Source organism: Oryza brachyantha, chromosome 2, assembly GCF_000231095.2.
Source record: "Oryza brachyantha chromosome 2, ObraRS2, whole genome shotgun sequence".
Classification (NCBI taxonomy): domain Eukaryota; kingdom Viridiplantae; phylum Streptophyta; class Magnoliopsida; order Poales; family Poaceae; genus Oryza; species Oryza brachyantha.
Window position 1 is genome coordinate 21310889 of NC_023164.2, and position 17235 is coordinate 21328123.

Consider the following 17235-nt stretch of genomic DNA (forward strand, 5'->3'; position numbering starts at 1 on the left):
TAACAGCCTAATAGGACTTAATGATGTGCTTGAACTTTATTGTGACTATTGTGTGAGCTCACTGTCTCACCGTATTGTGATTTTGTGTATCACTGTGAGACTAACTATTGCGACTATTGTGTGAGCTTGAACTTTATTAGCCTATTGCTGTTGTAGTCATTTTTATTCATAATTTCAGAATTATGGTTATAATTTTTTTGTGTGTTATTTTGCTTGATGTCGTGCTAATTGCATAGAGTATTCACTTCATTCAGAAAATTTGAGGCCTTGAGGCCTCGTTGAAGAAGATTATCATGTGGTATCGTTTTTCTCGTGTTAGGGTGTGTTTTTTTTGCTACAAAGGAAGAAAAATTATCTGATATTTTATAGCTATTAAATGATATAAACAATACGATTCACTACTATTATATTAAAATTTTATTTTATAAAGATGAAATAATAAAATATATTATTTAACGGTTTAAAAATTATAACCGACGAAAAATTGAGAAAAATTGATATTATCGGACGAAAGATACACAGATAGGCGGTGCTAGTTGACCCGTGTCCAGTGGTACGCTGAAGTAATGTAGTTCGAGTTCCCTATGCTTCAGTAGTTCAGTTGGCCCGCCAAAGCCATCCAATTTGCGCCAAAGCAAATCCAATTTGCGAGACGGGCGCCCGCGCAACTCCACGCCACCCCGCGCGAATTTACGCGGCTAACCCTCACGGACTCCTCTTTCCCTCTAGAACTCCACGTCAACGCGACCCTGCCACGTCACTGGCTAAACTCCACCCGTTCCCCCCTCCCCTCCCCGTCCCCGTCCCCGGCACTTCCCTGCTCCGCGGCGTGAGAGGAGCAGGTGCGGACAAAACGCCCACTCCACCATACCAGCACCACCTGACAATTCGCAGCATAACCCATATCAAAATCTCCTAATTACGTGTAGCCCCTCCTGCTCTTACCACTATAGAGTGTGAGACGTTTTTCGTTCCAGTCCTTGAGGAAGGTTGGAATTAGGAATTGGGGTTCCCCTTCGCGTGCGAGGCTTGGCAATGGCTAAAATAATCCCCGGCCTAGCGCCCCCGTCCCGGCGCACAGGCAAAGCCCTCGCCTCGGCCACTGCGGGGGCGTACTGGTAAGAAAAGCCGTGGGGGCGCGTACTGGTGAGAAAAGCCCACTCTCCTCGTAGGGAGGGAGTAGTGCTGCTTCCGCATCCGTCTTCTTGCTGCGCTTTCCCCTGCGGTGCGCGAGCCGATCTGGAGTGGTGGGAGGGGGAGGCCGAGAGGGGGTCGGGGTGGGAGTGCTCCCGCATCGTCTGCTTGGTACGGTTTCCGGGAGGGGGTGGGGTGATTCCGCATCGTCTGGTCGCTACCCTTTTCTCTGCGGCGCGCGAGCCGATCTGGAGGAAGGGGAAGGGGGAGTAGGGGGAGGGGAGGGGTGGGAGCGGCGGATGCCATGGGCAGCGGCGCGTCACGGCTGCTGACCGCGTGCACGTGCTCGCGGCCGCCTCCTGCGTCCGTAGACGCGGATCCGTGCCTGGACGACGCGCTCGGCCACTCCTTCTGCTACGCCGGCGCCGCCACCGCCGCCGCGCACTCCTCGTCGTTCCGGCATGGAATCTCCGGCGCCGCGCTCTCCGCCAACTCCTCGGTGCCCGTCCCGCTCTACAACGCCTCCGCCGGCGGCGTGCCGCCGGGATACTCCTCGGCCTTCCACACCTCGTCGTCCTTCTCATCCGCGCCGTTGCAGCTGTCCAACCTCTCCTCGGGGCCCCTATTCCTATCTGGGCCCATCGACCGCGCCGGCCAGCTCTCCGGCCCGCTCGACCCCGCCGTGCCCTTCTCCGGCCCGCTCCCCGCGAAGCCTGCCAAGCCCGCGTCCTCGACGTCGAGAAGGCTCTCGAGGAGGTTCCGGAAGCCGTCCTTCGGCAGCCTGCGGCGGAGCGTGTCGGAGAAGAACCTCCCATGTGTCGTACCGCTCCGCCGCGATGACGGCGTGCAGTGGGCGCACGGCCGCGCGGGGGAGGACCGCGTCCACGTGGTGGTCTCCGAGGATCAACGGTGGCTCTTCGTCGGCATCTACGACGGCTTCAACGGCCCCGAGGCCCCCGACTTCCTCGTCGCCAACCTCTACCGCTTCCTCCTCCGCGAGCTCCGTGGGATATTCTATAAAGAGGCCGACGCGGACACCAGGCGGCGGCTGTGGCAGTTCCTCGTGGACGGCGACGACGACGACAGCGAGCTCGACTTCTCGGGCTCCGGTCGGTTCGCGCTGTCGCTCGACAGGCTCAAGGAGCGGCGGTTTCACATGTGGGCGCACGCGGCGGCCGTGGGAGACGATGAGAGCGGCAGGGAATGGGGTTCAAGGAGGTTGGCTCCGGCCCCGGTGGTGAGGGACCACACAGCCGTGCTGGGCGCGCTCACCCGGGCCCTGGCCGCCACAGAGGCGGCGTACCTGGACATGACCGACCAGTCGATGGAAACCCATCCCGAGCTGGCGGTGACCGGGGCGTGCTTGCTTGTGGCGCTCGTGAGGGACGACAACGTGTACGTGATGAACCTTGGGGACAGCCGTGCCATTGTGGCGCAGCGACCGGACGATGGCGATGATGGCTGTACGCTTGGAACCATGCGGATGGAGGACATCGGGGTGGGCTTGGAGATCGAGACAAGACCCACCGGGTGCTCCATTTTTGGGCTTAAGCCACTGCAGCTGTCGACTGATCACAGCACCAGCATCGAAGAGGTACATTCTCGTTGTCATATGAGAACTGTTGCTTAGACGTGTTTACATGCGATTGCTTTTCTTGTATACGTTGATCATGTGTTCTGCCTGGCATGGGCTTACGGGGATGCTTATGTTGTTGTTTGTGAACAACGTGCTGATTTATCTGAATGCATCTGCAATATAACTATCCTCTTGCACTTTAAAAGCCAGACCATTGCTGTTTTCGCTTTTGCCTTTTATATTTCTTACTTCACATAACTAGTTATGCTAAGCACCCCCCCCCCCCCCCCCGGGCCCCTTTGCCATCATTGTTTTGTCCTTGTATTGATGTGCTTTCTGTTGGGTTGGTCTGCAGGAAGTGCACAGGATCAAACGTGAACATCCCGATGATGATCAGTGTATTGTAAATGATAGAGTGAAGGGTCGTCTAAAGGTTACCCGGGCATTTGGTGCAGGGTATCTCAAACAGGTAATTGGGCTTCTGTTTGAGTGGTTCACCCATTCTTTTAACCTGATTACCATGCTTATTTGATGTTTGTTTTTTCTGATCTACCTATCTGTCTTCAGATGATTATCACTTATTCGTTGTTTGATTTTGTGATCTACCTATCTGTCTTCAGAGAAAATGCATTTATTGTCAGTACTTAGTACTTCAACTTAGTTATAGTAGAAACTACACTGGTCATGTGTTTTCATTAGTTCAATGCACCGGCTAAATTATAGTAGAGACTAGATAATTCTTGATTATAGAACTGTGTGTATCTGTGCAGGCAAAGTTGAATGATGGGTTGCTAGAGATGTTCCGCAATGATTACATTGGCGATACACCGTATATATCATGCACACCCTCACTTTGTCATCACAAGCTCACAGCAAGGGATCAGTTTTTGGTTCTTTCTTCTGATGGCTTATATCAGTACCTGAGCAACGAGGAGGTTATTTTGCATGTTGAGAATTTCATGGAGAGGTTTCCAGAAGGTGATCCTGCACAGAGTTTAATTGAGGAGCTTCTCTCTCGTGCAGCGAAGAAAGCTGGTATGATCTCTCTTCTGTTCTGTGCCTCTTCTTTATTTCAGTTCTTGATTGATTCTCAGGTGTTTATTTTGTCTTTATATATGACATTATGCATGTATAGAGTTGGCATGACTGTGTGCAAACATTGATGTGCCTGCACTTGTTTCTGAATCAGTCCATGTCATGCAAGAAACTTCTTTGTACTTTTACCTATCGTACTTGATTGTTTCAGATACATAAAGTTCAGTTTGATAAAATATCAGATCTCATATAGCTCCCGTAAGCTTGTGGTTTGATAAAATTGTACCATTGTATTATTCTTCACACGGCATTGTTGCCACCTGTAGATCAGACCAAGACAGTGATGACTACATTTTTACTGCACCACAAGGTCCACAGTGGCTTGGAGTGTTAGAGCTAATTGATATCGTCCTAGCTTCTACATAGGGTTAAACAATTATGGTTTCTCAAAACTGTCTGAGACAGTGAGCTAATTGATTTGCATACTTGCAACCACTTGGAGCATGTGTCCCTCTTGCTGAGAAATGAACTACAGCTGGGTGTTGTGAATTGGGTATACTGTTTTTCAGCACCTGTCCTAAGGTGCAAGCTTATTAAGAAAAATAAACTTTGCATTGTTAGTATAAAGACCACCACGGTTCAGTTAGCCATTTTCACTACCGTAGGATATTTGCATTTTATTATGAATACTTGGAGTCATTGTCATTTGTAATATTTGGGTTGAATTTCAATAGATGAATGTCTTGTCATTGTCAGAGCTGTTTGCAGTTGTCTTTAATGTCAAACTCATGATTGTGATTTTTGTCTTTCTCCCCTTCAGAAATACCATGATTTAAACTTCACTTTTGTTTCCTAGGTATGGACTTTTATGAGTTATTAGATATACCTCAAGGGGACCGAAGAAAATACCATGATGATGTCACTGTCATGGTTATTTCTCTAGAAGGGAGAATCTGGAAATCCTCTGGAACATATGTGTGATGATCAGCTGAAACAATGTCGATGTCAATATTTATGGTGATGCATCAAGTAACCTCAACTGATCAGAGCCTCCGAGCAATTGCATTTATGCTCATCAGGGGAGAAACACCCACAGATGTCCGACATATGATGCACGCCATGCATTTGTCAAGCAATCGGAGACCAGAGTTGGTCTAGATCTTAGCTTCAGCACAAAACAGTCCATAAATGTGCTAGAGAGCTAATTCTGGGACGGACCAAGACTGCAGAGAGATGGATACGAGGAATCCAGTGGCAAAACAGGGTTATAAACCGCTTTCTTTTGCCACCCGCTTAGTTGATTGGTTAAATTTACATACTCACCTGTGACAACACCCCCCCCTCCCCTCCCCTCCCCCTAGCTGGGTAGCTATGCTGCATAGAGATTGGCACTTCTTTCATTTTTGGAGAAAGAACGTCTTTGGAGCGTGCCGTTTTTGCGTTCATGTCAGGAATGGGAAGGAATGTAATATGGATATTCATGGCAAAGAAAATGAAAATGCCCCCCCTCACTGGTGCCCAATATCGTTTTAGTTGACTCATGAACTTTGATATTTCGTACAGTACGCGCTAACACATGATCTTGACTGCTTACGTCTGGCGAGTCTGATAGCAGTTGTTCGGCCTCGGTTGGTGTAGCTCGGAGCTGCCTGAAATGGGTTGTGTTTAGAGCAAGTTTAATAGTATAGTTAACTTATGGCTTTAAATCGTCTATAATTAACTTAATAGTTTATTCATATAATAGTTACTTATAAATATATACTACATAATCAATATCTGGTCCCATCGATTATACACATATGTATCTTAGAGTTTATGTTGCAGCTGACTATAAATATGTGACACGCTATCCTCCCTTTTTATTTATTTTCTTGAAATATGTTTATAGCGAGTTTATAGGATGTTATTGTACCTCTCTTATTTGCAAGTTGGGTAGATTTGTCTTTTCGAATCGATGGACACCAGCTTGTTTTCAAATAAACTACAAATGCTACCTATGTGTTATACTTATAAGCTAAAATTTAAATTTTCAACCCTAAATTTAGAGTTGATTTTAGAGTTTTTACTTTATTTTCTAGCTTTGGTTTTTAAATCGCTAAAAACACATATATAAAATCATGTCATAAATTATTTTCTATTTATAAATATATTGTTTAGCCAAATGACCACTCCCTCGCTGATTTGGTCAACGATTAAGCCCCGTCGATCAGAAGATTACTTTCATTTGATTCTGATTTTGCCATCCACAAAGCAAAAGGTGAAGGGCAAACTTATACGAATCCACATGAATTCCTTCGCTACTAAAAATAATGGATTCTTCCGTTTCCTTCCCTACCTCAAGTCACTTGAAAACCACCCCTTTAGAAAAAAAATAAATATAAAAAATAAGTGGTTTCTTTTAAAAAAATCATTTCTTTTCATTATAGATTTGTGCACTGCAGAATTTATTATTATTAATTATATAGATATGTTGTACTGCACGGATATGTTACTTGCACGGGTATATTACTTCGTCATACGAAATAGTTCACTCCCTGCAAGAATCGGGAGTTCCATGTGTTTTGCGTAGACTCAGAATTCTGAAACTGCGTTCTTGCTGCAACCGGATTTCCCAGCTGCATTCAACCTTCAACCGTTTTGATTTGAAATGGATAATTGCAATAGAACGCCATATGATTGACCCGCAGTCATCTATGGATGTATTCCATTCATTCGCATTTGAAAATCGTTGCAAAGATCAGGTAAGCCTTGTAACGGAGGGATCCCAAGATGACAAGATATCAAATCCCTGAGATTCTCGGGCGGTCCAGCCTATGGTTCGATCTTTAGGTAACAAGAAATTGACAGAAGAAATCACTTGTACGACTAGCACGATCTCATGGCAGATTGGTCCGAAGCATCTGATGATATATTATAATTGGCTTGCGATCGGTGATAATTCTTACGATGCATTTTATATGATTTATATGAGTACAAGTCAACGGTTTGGAATGATTCTTGGTAGAGATCATGAGCTGCATTGATTTTTTAAGAATTTTTTAGAACATATTTTTTTTGGAAGGATTTGAAAACCACCTACTGACTACTGAGATACGAATCGCATTACAGGGTCAATGCGACACATGAATCTGATCTGAGAGGTGTAACGCGTTCCATCTATGCATCGCCAGATAAGAGAGTTTTCCTCTCGGTGTGCTGCACGTTAGTTCAGCGTTTAATTTATCATACACAAATTTGCAAAGAAAACAAATGCATCTTTCCGATTTTTTTTTTGTATCACTGTAAAGACCACTCTTACTTGAGACTTCGAGTACAGAAAATTCTCACTCGGAAAGGAAATGGTATCTTGTTATTAACTTTTGAGTGTTAGAACTTTCGGCATTTGACTTGGAACAAGTGGGTGCTATCTTGTTTCCTCTTATGAGCCTCTCACATTTAGGACAGGAAACAGGGCAGGAAACATCATCGTGCTAATCACTCGATCGCCTGCAACTAAAATCAGTATGAAGTGGAAACAGAAGATTTCAACAAAATACAACCTTGCAAGAAAACAACACAAAAATCAGAATCAATAACTGAAGATATCCACCGTCCACACCCAAAGTTTCTGCCGTCCCCATTTAACAAACAATTCATAAGATGCATTTCACATTCCGGAAATTTTCGTTTTCATAGTTTATAGCCTGTGACAAATCAATAACATTCATAATCTCTAGTAACATTAAATATGTGGAGATATTGGGTTGCACTTAGTCATGCTTTTTTTCTCGATTTTGTCCATAAATATTTCCATAAGATTTGCATTTATACGTTGAAATGTGCTACAATAATAAATTAGATATTTAGAAGATAGATATGTTTTGCACGTCATTTGGAAATTCCAATTTACAGGTCACACACATTAAGCCCCATGACCTTCTCACCACTAATTGCAAGCATCTCTTACCTTTGACTATTGACTTGCACACTTGCCAGCCCATGCCCATGTATGTATATCTGATGAACCCATCGCGTCATGCTTGCTCAGCTCTCCGCGGCGACCCATGGCCATGGACGACCCTCCTCACCTGTTCCTCTGCCCCATCTCCATGGAGCTCATGGCCGATCCGGTGACGGTGTCCACCGGCGTGACGTACGACCGCCGCAGCATTGAGGAGTGGCTCTTCGTCTACGGCCGGACGACCTGCCCGGCCACCATGCAGCCTCTCTCCAACTTCGACCTCACGCCCAACCACACCCTCAAGCGCGTCATCTCGTCGTGGCTCGACCGCGGCTCCCCCTCGTCGTCGTCGCCGTCAACGTCGACGCTGTGTAGCCCGATCCATGAGCTTGCGGCGCCGCTGTCGCAGGCGCTGGAGCAGGAGCGGTTGCTGGCGGCTCTGGCTGAGCTTGAGGAGACGCCGTTCAAGGTGACCAAGCTCAAGTACATGAGGGCCTGCATGGCCGGCGACGTGGCAATGCAGAGTGCGTTCGTCGCGTCGGGCGGCGTCAGGGTGTTGGGACGCGTGATGGCGCAGGCGCTGGCGGAGAGCAGCGCCGGCGGCGACTTCTCCTCGTTCACCGCGTGCGAGGAGGCCGCCGCGGTGCTCGCCGTGCTCCCGCTCTCGGACGAGGCGTCGGTGAGGATCGTGCTTGCCCCGGAGTGCATCAGGCCGGTCATGGCGTTGCTCCAGCGCGGCAGCGCCGAGGCGAGGCTACACGCCATGGACATCCTCACCAAGATCTCCAATTCCGGAGGCGGCGAGTGGACCGCCGGCGGCGACATTGACGACGTGATCAAGTCACTCCTCGAGCTCCTCTCCGACGAGGCCTCGACGAGGCTCAGCTCGCGCGCGCTCGACGTGCTCCTCGACGTCGTGGAGCGGGCGCGGGGCGCCCGCGCCAAGGCCGTGGAGGTCGGCGCCGTGCACGTCCTCGTCGAGCTCCTCGCCGATGCCGACGACCGCCACGTCACCGAGCGGATACTCCTTCTGCTGAAGCGCCTGTGCAAGTGCCCCGAGGGGCGCCTCGCCTTCGCGGAGCACGACCTGTCGGTGGCGGCCGTGGCGAGGACAATGCTGCGCGTGTCGGAGCTGTCCACGCAGCTCGCCGTCAAGGTGCTGTGGCTCGTGTCCGTGGTGGCGTCGTCGGAGAAGGTCCTCGAGGACATGATGCTGACCGGCGCCGTGGCGAAGCTGCTGGGGCTTCTGCACGTCGAGAGCGCGCCGTCGACGAAGCAGAAGACGGTGCGGATGGTGAGGATCCACGGGGTGATCTGGAGGCAGTACCCGTGCTTCCCTACCGACTTCAGGGATTACTTGAGATTGCTCGACTGATTCCCCCCACCTGTTTCTGCTTGCCTTGGCCACACTGTAAGAACAAAGTGAATGGAAATTGTGTATTTTTTTAACAGATAAAAATTTTGGAAATGTGTCTTCAATATCTCAAATGTGTCATGCATAGGATTTCAAGCGACATTTCACTGCTTTTGTCAAACAATCAAATCAAATTTCTGATCTTCTCCTCCCTGAATCTGATACAAATTCTAGCTGTCGGCACCACCTATGACGCATAAGCACAGGTGAATGGAGCTTTTCTACAGATCAAGATCCAATGAGTTAAAGCAGTAACGTTCATTCATCATCATTGGATCAAACCAATAAACGGCAAAGATCTGTGGTTCTGTGCCACATCACAATCAGGCAGCCAGTGCTACGGTACACTACATGAATCTCTATGCACGCTACAGTATCCTTACCAAATCTGAGCCACTCTTTTTCGATTCGATGGTCATGCAATGTTTGTTAAGTTGTCGATGCAGTTGCAATTACCATTGCAGGTGATCTCAGCTGTTTTTCTACTGGCCTTCATGTGGCACTGCCTTTTTTTTTCTTAAAAAAAATAATTTCTGGCACTTCTTGATACTTACTACTTCGTATAGTATCTGAAAATGCTCGTACATGTGAGCATGTGTTGTGTCCACCTCCGCACAAACTTAGATAGTCCCAATGCCACCTTGTCTCATAAAAAGATTGTGTATCTTTGTATTAAGATTATAAGGTCTCGAACTAAGGTCATGTTTAGTTCCCAAAATTTTTTTCTAAAAACATCACATCGAATTTTTGGATATCTAAATAAAACATTAAATATACATGAACATTAAAACTAATTACACAGTTATGGAAGAAATCGTGAGACGAATCTTTTGAGCCTAATTAGAACGTGATTAGCCATAAGTGCTACAATAATCAACATGAGCTAATGACGGATTAATTAGGCTCAAAAGATTCGTCTCGCGGTTTTCAGGCGAAATTTGAAATTTGTTTTGTAATTAGACTACATTTAATACTTTAAATATGTGTCTAAAGATTTGATGTGATGTTTTTGCAATTTTTTTTGCAAACTAAGAGCATCCCTAACCGCTCATCTAAATTTGATCATCCATATCTTTATTTGGATGATCATCTAAACTAGTTTCATCCTTCATATCTTTTTGTACTTCACTAAATCATCTATATATGACATTCTCTATATCTGTTTGGAGGATGGAGAGAGATCATCCAAATATGAAGGTTCTCTCACCTAATATGAATAACATCTAAAAATAGATGATAGGATAATCGTTCTATTGGAGCTTAATTTGTAGTATTCATTCTCTATTTCTAAGATGGAGGATGGGATAGATGAGCTGTTGGGGATGCTCTAAACAAGCATAATAATAATAATACATCAAGTAACATGTGAAACGGGGAGGAAAGAGATAAAGGGCAAACATGCTAATAAGCAACCTTCTCTGTTGCTGCTACATCCCTTCAACATAGGTTCTTTCGATAGAAAATTCATTTGGTCCGTTTCTTCCAGATGGACCATACTACCAAGATGACGATGGTGCTCAAAGGTTAAATGTCCTTCTTATCATGTACTTCAAGAAAATAATGATTTGCTCTACAACCACTATACTAATGGGGCTTTTTTATCATTCTTAAAAATTAACTCAAGTTACCTAGTATAAATTTTTGGTATCTCACTTTAAGGTACTACACTTTTTATACTAAAATGAGTGGTACCTTGAGATACTTTTTTTCAAGAATGGTAAAAAAACATACTAATGATGGATCATGTTCCTTTTTAAGTATATAACACTACAAATTATAAACTTAGGTCAAATTGACATTCTGGGGATTTCATTTCCATCTCTAAAAATAACAGGTAAGTATGAAAATAGACATGAGAAAACATAGAAGGATACATTATTAGTTAGCTTCCCAGTAAAAATCCTATTGAAAACACCTTCAAACTACTCGGATTTAAAGACGTTCAAGGTAGGAGGCATGCAGCAAGAACTTTATTATCATATTCTAGCATAGGAGAAATAACTGGGGGGAGAAAAAAAAGAGGGGCAGAGAGTCGTTGCTCATTACAGAAACGTCTAGCCTAGCCTAAGTGCCAACCACTCTAACGATAGAACTGACACGTCAACGCTTGCCCCTATTTGGTCTATCCGTTAAATAAGTTTTTAAAATAGTCATAATGTAAAAAGTTTAGGTCTATCCGTAAAATAAGTTTTTAAAATAATCATAATATAAAAAAGTTTGGCATGACTAAATCCCTATTTGAGAGAGCTTCCAACAATTGAGCTTCTTATAAAATTTTGAACTTTATCCTAATTAGTTTAGACTCTCACCCAAATTATGACTATCTATAATTGTGAATAAAAAATAAACTAATAAAATACAAGTTCCATATGATCGACGGGTGTTTCATAGAAATGTCGAGCTCCACCAAACCGAGACTAAATGCAGTATCTTCTTGTCTATTAACCATTTCTATGATACCACGCTGGTTTTCTGTAGATAATTATTGGTGCTTATAAAAAGATAATTATTTTCAGACCTACAGTTCTACCATTTGCTACTACCTCCGTTTTATAATATAAGATGTCTGATTTTTATAGTTGCAACGTTTGACCATTCATCTTATTTAAAAATTTAATATAAATATAAAAAATGACAAGTCATACTTAAAGTTCTTTCGATAATATTAATAATAAAGTAAGTCACAAGCAAAATAAATAATATTTTTATAACTTTTAAATAAGACAAATAATTAAATATTATAAAAAAAGTCAAACAACTATATTATCTACGTTATGAAATGGAGGGAGTACTGTATACAGGCGCGTCCATCAATCGGTCGTTGATAAGCAGATGCAACGCAATGAAATTTGAAACTTCTCGTGGGGCCATCAGTCACCAACACCAACCGAGCTTACCTAGATAGGCGACCACGGAAATATGCTCTCTAGCGAGGTCCATCTCGAAAAAGCTCCCGGACGGGAAGACGACCTGGCTGCCCCGAGATCTAACCAAAGCCCGCGTCCCATCTCGCCGTCCTCACCTCACCCTCCGGCGAGCCCCGGATCACCGGCTCCGACCTGTCGCCGGTGACGCGCCCCGCGGGACCAGGCGTGTGTTTGGGGGAGGTGGGTGGTGCCAGACGCTCGGCCGGCGAGCGGGGACCACGAGGCGGCGACGATGCCGGTGGCGGCGTCGGCCATCTACTTCCTCAACCTCCGAGGGGACGTCCTCATCAACCGCCTCTACCGCGACGATGTCGGGTGCGTAGCACCGTCCACAGCCCTCCCTCGCCTCGCCCCGTGCGCGCCCTGTGGTTTGGAGCGGTAGATCTGAGAGGCCGTGGGATCGATTAGCTGCTTTTCTAGCTCGTCGTTGCCCAGATCGCGCGAGGTTTTAGTTGATAGCTCGTGAAATTCCGTTCGGAAGGTTTCGATTAGCTAATAGGCTGCGGGGATTGACTCGTTGTGTGCTGAAATTTGGCCTTACCTTGGTTGTTGCAAACTCGCAATACCAAGTGATTGAATTTTGGAATGGTATTTTGTTCGCCTGCGATTGTGGAAGCTACATGTTTAGCAGCATGAGGAAGATGCCATTGACTAATTAATAGTATAATTAGTTCGATTTCACCTTGGATGGTTCAACCGGAGCTGTGTTGTGGTTGTCGATCATCTGAAAACAATTGACTTTATACTATTTTCACCACATTCTAAATTCGATATTTTGTTGCCTGAAGATTTTATATAAGCGGACTGACTAGATCATCTGATCTTTTTTTTCCTAGTGGTTTACTATTGTGAAAGTCTACTGTCATTATTTTTTAAGGGCACTAAAAATGTGACTAACCTTAAGCATCCTTTATCAGCCAAATGCAAGCAATATCCTACGAGATGAAACTTTCACTTGCTTGTCATACTTGAAACCTGTGTTTTTTTCCTTATTTGGTCACACTTGCATCCACTGACTAGTGACTACCTATTTTGCTCATACACAACTATGCAGGGGAAATATGGTTGATGCATTCAGGATGCACATTATGCAAACAAAGGAACTGGGTACATGTCCTGTTCGGCAAATAGGAGGCTGTTCGTTCCTTTACATGAGGATTAGTAATGTCTATATTGTGATCGTGGTTAGCAGCAATGCTAATGTTGCTTGTGCTTTCAAATTTGTCGTGGAGGTATGCAATTTATATTGTGTTTAAATACTTTTGAAATAAAATAAATATATCATGCATACACACATTGCATCTTTATGATCTACTAGATGAATATGAAGCTCAAGAAGTCAATTGTCTTTTTCCACTAGAAATGGTATGCTTATGTCAGTATGTTGTATCGGAGATGGTTTAGCTAATTTATTAATAAGTCCAGATCAGAGCAAAATAATTTATTTGTTAATTATTAACGAGGCAGATAATTTTCCTGAAAGTTACCTGTTTAATTACTCTTATGTGAAATTGCAATATACAGTCGAAAAGTTTAGACAGCTCTACCATCTAATGGTGGTATATTTGGGGTGGCAACTAGAATTTTCTATTGCTTAACCATAACTGCGTAAGTGATGATGATTTGTTAATGAACCGAATATATATATTTTTCCTTGAATGGCTACATGGTTGATGTTTTCATCACTGCTGGAAATCAGTCTAAAAGGACCATTGAAAGTATAAGGTGCTTTCTAGTTTCTATAATTTCCTAAAGCCTGTTTGGATGAGGCTGACTGGGAGCAGAACTAGTTCAGGTTTATATGATTCAGTAATGAAGCTCCAGTTATGAATCAGTACATACTATATCCTACTGAGACCTGCACATCATCCTCTAGTATTTTGAACAATTTTCTATATATGAAAGTTTTTTGTAAATTACCAGGCGGTGGCTCTTTTCAAGTCCTACTTTGGTGGTGCCTTTGATGAAGATGCTATTAGGAATAACTTTGTTTTAATCTATGAACTTCTTGATGGTAAGGCTCATCTTATTTTTGGACTTTGCTTCATCAAATTGCACTGTGGATGCTTCTGTTAACCTGTACAACTTGTCTGTGATAATTGTGCAGAGATTATGGACTTCGGTTATCCTCAGAACCTCTCACCTGAGATCTTGAAGTTGTATATAACTCAAGAAGGAATTCGGTCACCATTTTCCTCCAAGGTGAGAAAATGTGACTTTGAAATAAGATGACCAGATAAATATTTATATCAGATAGTTTGTTGCTGGTTTATTTTTGTGTGAAAGCATCTGAATCCTACTTTGTTCTCTGCATTGACAGCCTTCGGATAAGCCTGTTCCGAATGCCACTCTGCAAGTTACCGGTGCTGTTGGTTGGAGAAGAGAGGGTCTTGTGTACAAGAAGAATGAGGTGCCTGTTCCAAATGCCACCTGCAAGTTTCATCTGTATTTGGAAATAATATATTGCTAGCTAGCATTTGTAACAGTACCATCTCAGCATTAGATGCTAGAAATGCCAGCATGCTGCATGTACTTCAGCACACAGAAGCACACCTCTCATACTTATTGTTCATGTGCACTAGATTGTCTGTTAAAATTAAAGTTCATACTTCAGTATGATGTAGCAGTGCTTTCTTTGTTCCATTGCTGTTCACCATGCTTTATTTCTTTTTAGCATTTTGCATGACTCATTTTAGCACTTTGAGTTACACTAATGTAGTATTCCTTTTCTCTTGAAAGGTTTTCTTGGACATTGTTGAGAGTGTAAATCTTCTTATGTCTTCTAAAGGTATTTCATGGGTTGCTCTGATTTTTGTACTGCTCTGGGATTTTTGGTATCCTGGCTGGTGCTTAATATGGAAATTGTCTTGCATCTCTTCAGGGAGTGTTCTACGATGTGATGTGACTGGGAAGATTCTTATGAAGTGCTTCCTTTCCGGAATGCCTGATTTGAAATTGGGGTTAAATGACAAGATAGGGCTTGAAAAAGAAGCTCAACTCAAGTCCAGGCCTACAAAGAGGTATCACTTTATTAAATATTAGTACCTGAAGAAAAGAATCTGCACATCTTATTTTTCTGGTTACTATAGTTAGCTGAATTTTCTACCGGTTGGTTGTCCCGTTTCCTCTACAGTGGAAAGACCATAGAGCTTGATGATGTCACGTTCCACCAGTGTGTCAACTTGACAAGATTTAACTCGGAAAAGACGGTCAGTTTTGTGCCACCAGATGGTGAATTTGAATTGATGAAGTAATATTTTGATCCCTTTGTATGATTGTCATTAGTTTTTCCCTGTAGTGACATTTTTTTATTCATTACTGGGTTTGACTCACAAAATTTTGTTTTAGATATCGAATTACTGAGGGTGTAAATCTCCCATTCCGGGTTCTACCAACAATTAAGGAATTGGGCAGAACACGCATGGAGATAAATGTTAAAGTAAGTCTTCATATCTGAAATTCTGAACATGTAAAGTCTGCGTATCTGAAATTGTGAACACGTGAGATGATTATCATGTTTTCTGACGCAATGAACATTTTACACAGGTTAAGAGTGTTTTTGGTGCCAAGATGTTTGCGCTTGGTGTTGTCGTCAAAGTTCCAGTTCCAAAGCAAACAGCAAAGACTAGTTTCCAAACCACATCTGGGAAAGCCAAATATAATGCTTCAATTGATTCCCTAGTGTGGAAGTAAGTGCCATATCTTTTCTATGTAACAATTTCTCTATGAAAGACAATGTTTGGCTTCTCTTTTTATGGTTAGGCCTTGTTTAGGCAAAGGATTACAAGTTGGTCGTGACATTACAAGTTGTATGCAAATTTGTTAACGTGCCTTCTGCACTCATAAGTCTTAACACACTTCTGCGATTATAGGATCAGGAAGTTCCCTGGACAAACTGAGGCAACCATGAGTGCAGAGGTTGAACTGATTTCTACAATGGGGGAAAAGAAATCATGGAACAGGCCGCCGATTCAGATGGAATTTCAGGTTTGTTTCCTATCACGGTCTGCCAGCTTCCCCCTAACCTAGTTCATTATATTTGTCAGCCCACAGAGATGCAATGTTAAACGTTAAATATCATATTAGTTATGAATTGAACTTGAGATTGCACAAGATAGATTGATACGTCCATCATTTGTTGGCCTTTGAGTATGTTTATTTGAGGTATTATCTTAAAGTGTTTATATGAAAAGAATTTCTGCTTCACCGTCATGCTGATATATTATGCACACTAGTTACAACATGGTTTTGCTGACCGTGCTATTTGATACGTTCTTTTTGTAGGTTCCGATGTTTACGGCTTCTGGGTTACGTGTGCGATTCCTTAAGGTATGTGTAGCAAATATACTTAATATAAAGCCTCTTAATAACACATATCAGACTGTTCAGATCTCATGGTAAGATACATTTTCCAGGTGTGGGAGAAGAGTGGTTATAACACCGTTGAGTGGGTTCGCTACATCACAAGGGCTGGATCATACGAGATAAGGTGTTAGTGACGAACAGAAAAATCCTAGGTATTTGGCACGGTTATTTCAAGGATTCGCGGAGCTTTCTTTGTACGGCGTCATGAATGATCATAAAGCATGTATATTACATATGACACCACTTTCTCTCAAAGCTATTACTTTGGCAAAGGGCAGCGAACAGCAGACAAATTTTCCTGGGTTCTTGTAATCGTTTTGACACGGGATATCTAGTATCCCCTCAAGAGTCCCGTTTGTGTGGTATGGTAGGGCATATTTTCATTTGTATACGAGATGACAGTAGCTCGTTCTTGTTGATCAATATACTCATTGGCAGTTTGTATTGCTTACTTATTAAATTTATGGGTGAATTCACTGGCACAACCAATGTGTATATAAAACTATCCCACAGTTCTTTGCTCCTGCAATGTTCAGTAAACAGCATCTAACTGTACCCTCGTTTAACATATTTCGAGGGGTCTTTGCTACTATGCGAACGACGATTTGTGATTGCCTAGGGAGTCCGTGGGGGTGATAGTTCGTCTTTTTTAAGAAAAAAAATCAAAGTGGGGGTGATCGTTCGTCTTTTTTAAGAAAAAAATCAAATAATATATTTATAAATAAAAAATAATTTATGAATAAAACTTTTATATACGTGTTTCTTAGCAGCACAAAAAATATCGAAAAATAAACTATAAAATAACTCTATAATCAACTTTATAAACTTTTAAGATTAAAATTTT

General features: G+C 43.3%; 3 protein-coding genes across 3 annotated transcripts; all 3 read left to right on the forward strand.

The window, feature by feature from the left end:
• Positions 1-828: 828 nt before the first annotated feature.
• Positions 829-5267, forward strand: LOC102719836 (probable protein phosphatase 2C 26). Its single transcript, XM_015833214.2, has 4 exons — positions 829-2728; positions 3066-3179; positions 3481-3745; positions 4602-5267. Exons 1-4 carry the CDS (start codon positions 1439-1441, stop codon positions 4724-4726), a joined length of 1794 nt encoding a protein of 597 aa, XP_015688700.2. The 5' UTR covers positions 829-1438; the 3' UTR covers positions 4727-5267.
• Positions 5268-7794: 2527 nt separating this feature from the next.
• On the forward strand, positions 7795-9126 carry LOC102720116 (E3 ubiquitin-protein ligase PUB23-like). Its single transcript, XM_040520250.1, has 2 exons — positions 7795-8238; positions 8419-9126. Exons 1-2 carry the CDS (start codon positions 7795-7797, stop codon positions 9058-9060), a joined length of 1086 nt encoding a protein of 361 aa, XP_040376184.1. The 3' UTR covers positions 9061-9126.
• Positions 9127-12044: 2918 nt separating this feature from the next.
• On the forward strand, positions 12045-16873 carry LOC102720402 (AP-2 complex subunit mu). Its single transcript, XM_006647648.3, has 13 exons — positions 12045-12341; positions 13081-13258; positions 13950-14040; positions 14134-14228; positions 14347-14436; positions 14766-14814; positions 14908-15046; positions 15160-15276; positions 15375-15465; positions 15573-15715; positions 15899-16013; positions 16311-16355; positions 16442-16873. The coding sequence occupies exons 1-13, from the start codon at positions 12259-12261 to the stop codon at positions 16520-16522; spliced, it is 1317 nt and encodes a 438-aa protein (XP_006647711.1). The 5' UTR covers positions 12045-12258; the 3' UTR covers positions 16523-16873.
• Positions 16874-17235: the final 362 nt, after the last annotated feature.

Bases quoted from the DNA above. Each gene is read 5' to 3' on its own strand.
- LOC102719836 (XM_015833214.2), top strand. From the start codon at position 1,439: ATGGGCAGCGGCGCGTCACGGCTGCTGACCGCGTGCACGTGCTCGCGG. The intron at 2,729-3,065 runs GTACATTCTCGT...GTTGGTCTGCAG, and splicing joins ACAGCACCAGCATCGAAGAG to GAAGTGCACAGGATCAAACG. The intron at 3,746-4,601 runs GTATGATCTCTC...TTTGTTTCCTAG, and splicing joins TCGTGCAGCGAAGAAAGCTG to GTATGGACTTTTATGAGTTA.
- LOC102720116 (XM_040520250.1), top strand. From the start codon at position 7,795: ATGGACGACCCTCCTCACCTGTTCCTCTGCCCCATCTCCATGGAGCTC. The intron at 8,239-8,418 runs GTGTTGGGACGC...GCGTTGCTCCAG, and splicing joins TCGCGTCGGGCGGCGTCAGG to CGCGGCAGCGCCGAGGCGAG.
- LOC102720402 (XM_006647648.3), top strand. From the start codon at position 12,259: ATGCCGGTGGCGGCGTCGGCCATCTACTTCCTCAACCTCCGAGGGGAC. The intron at 15,047-15,159 runs GTATCACTTTAT...TTTCCTCTACAG, and splicing joins AAGTCCAGGCCTACAAAGAG to TGGAAAGACCATAGAGCTTG. The intron at 15,716-15,898 runs GTAAGTGCCATA...CTGCGATTATAG, and splicing joins ATTGATTCCCTAGTGTGGAA to GATCAGGAAGTTCCCTGGAC.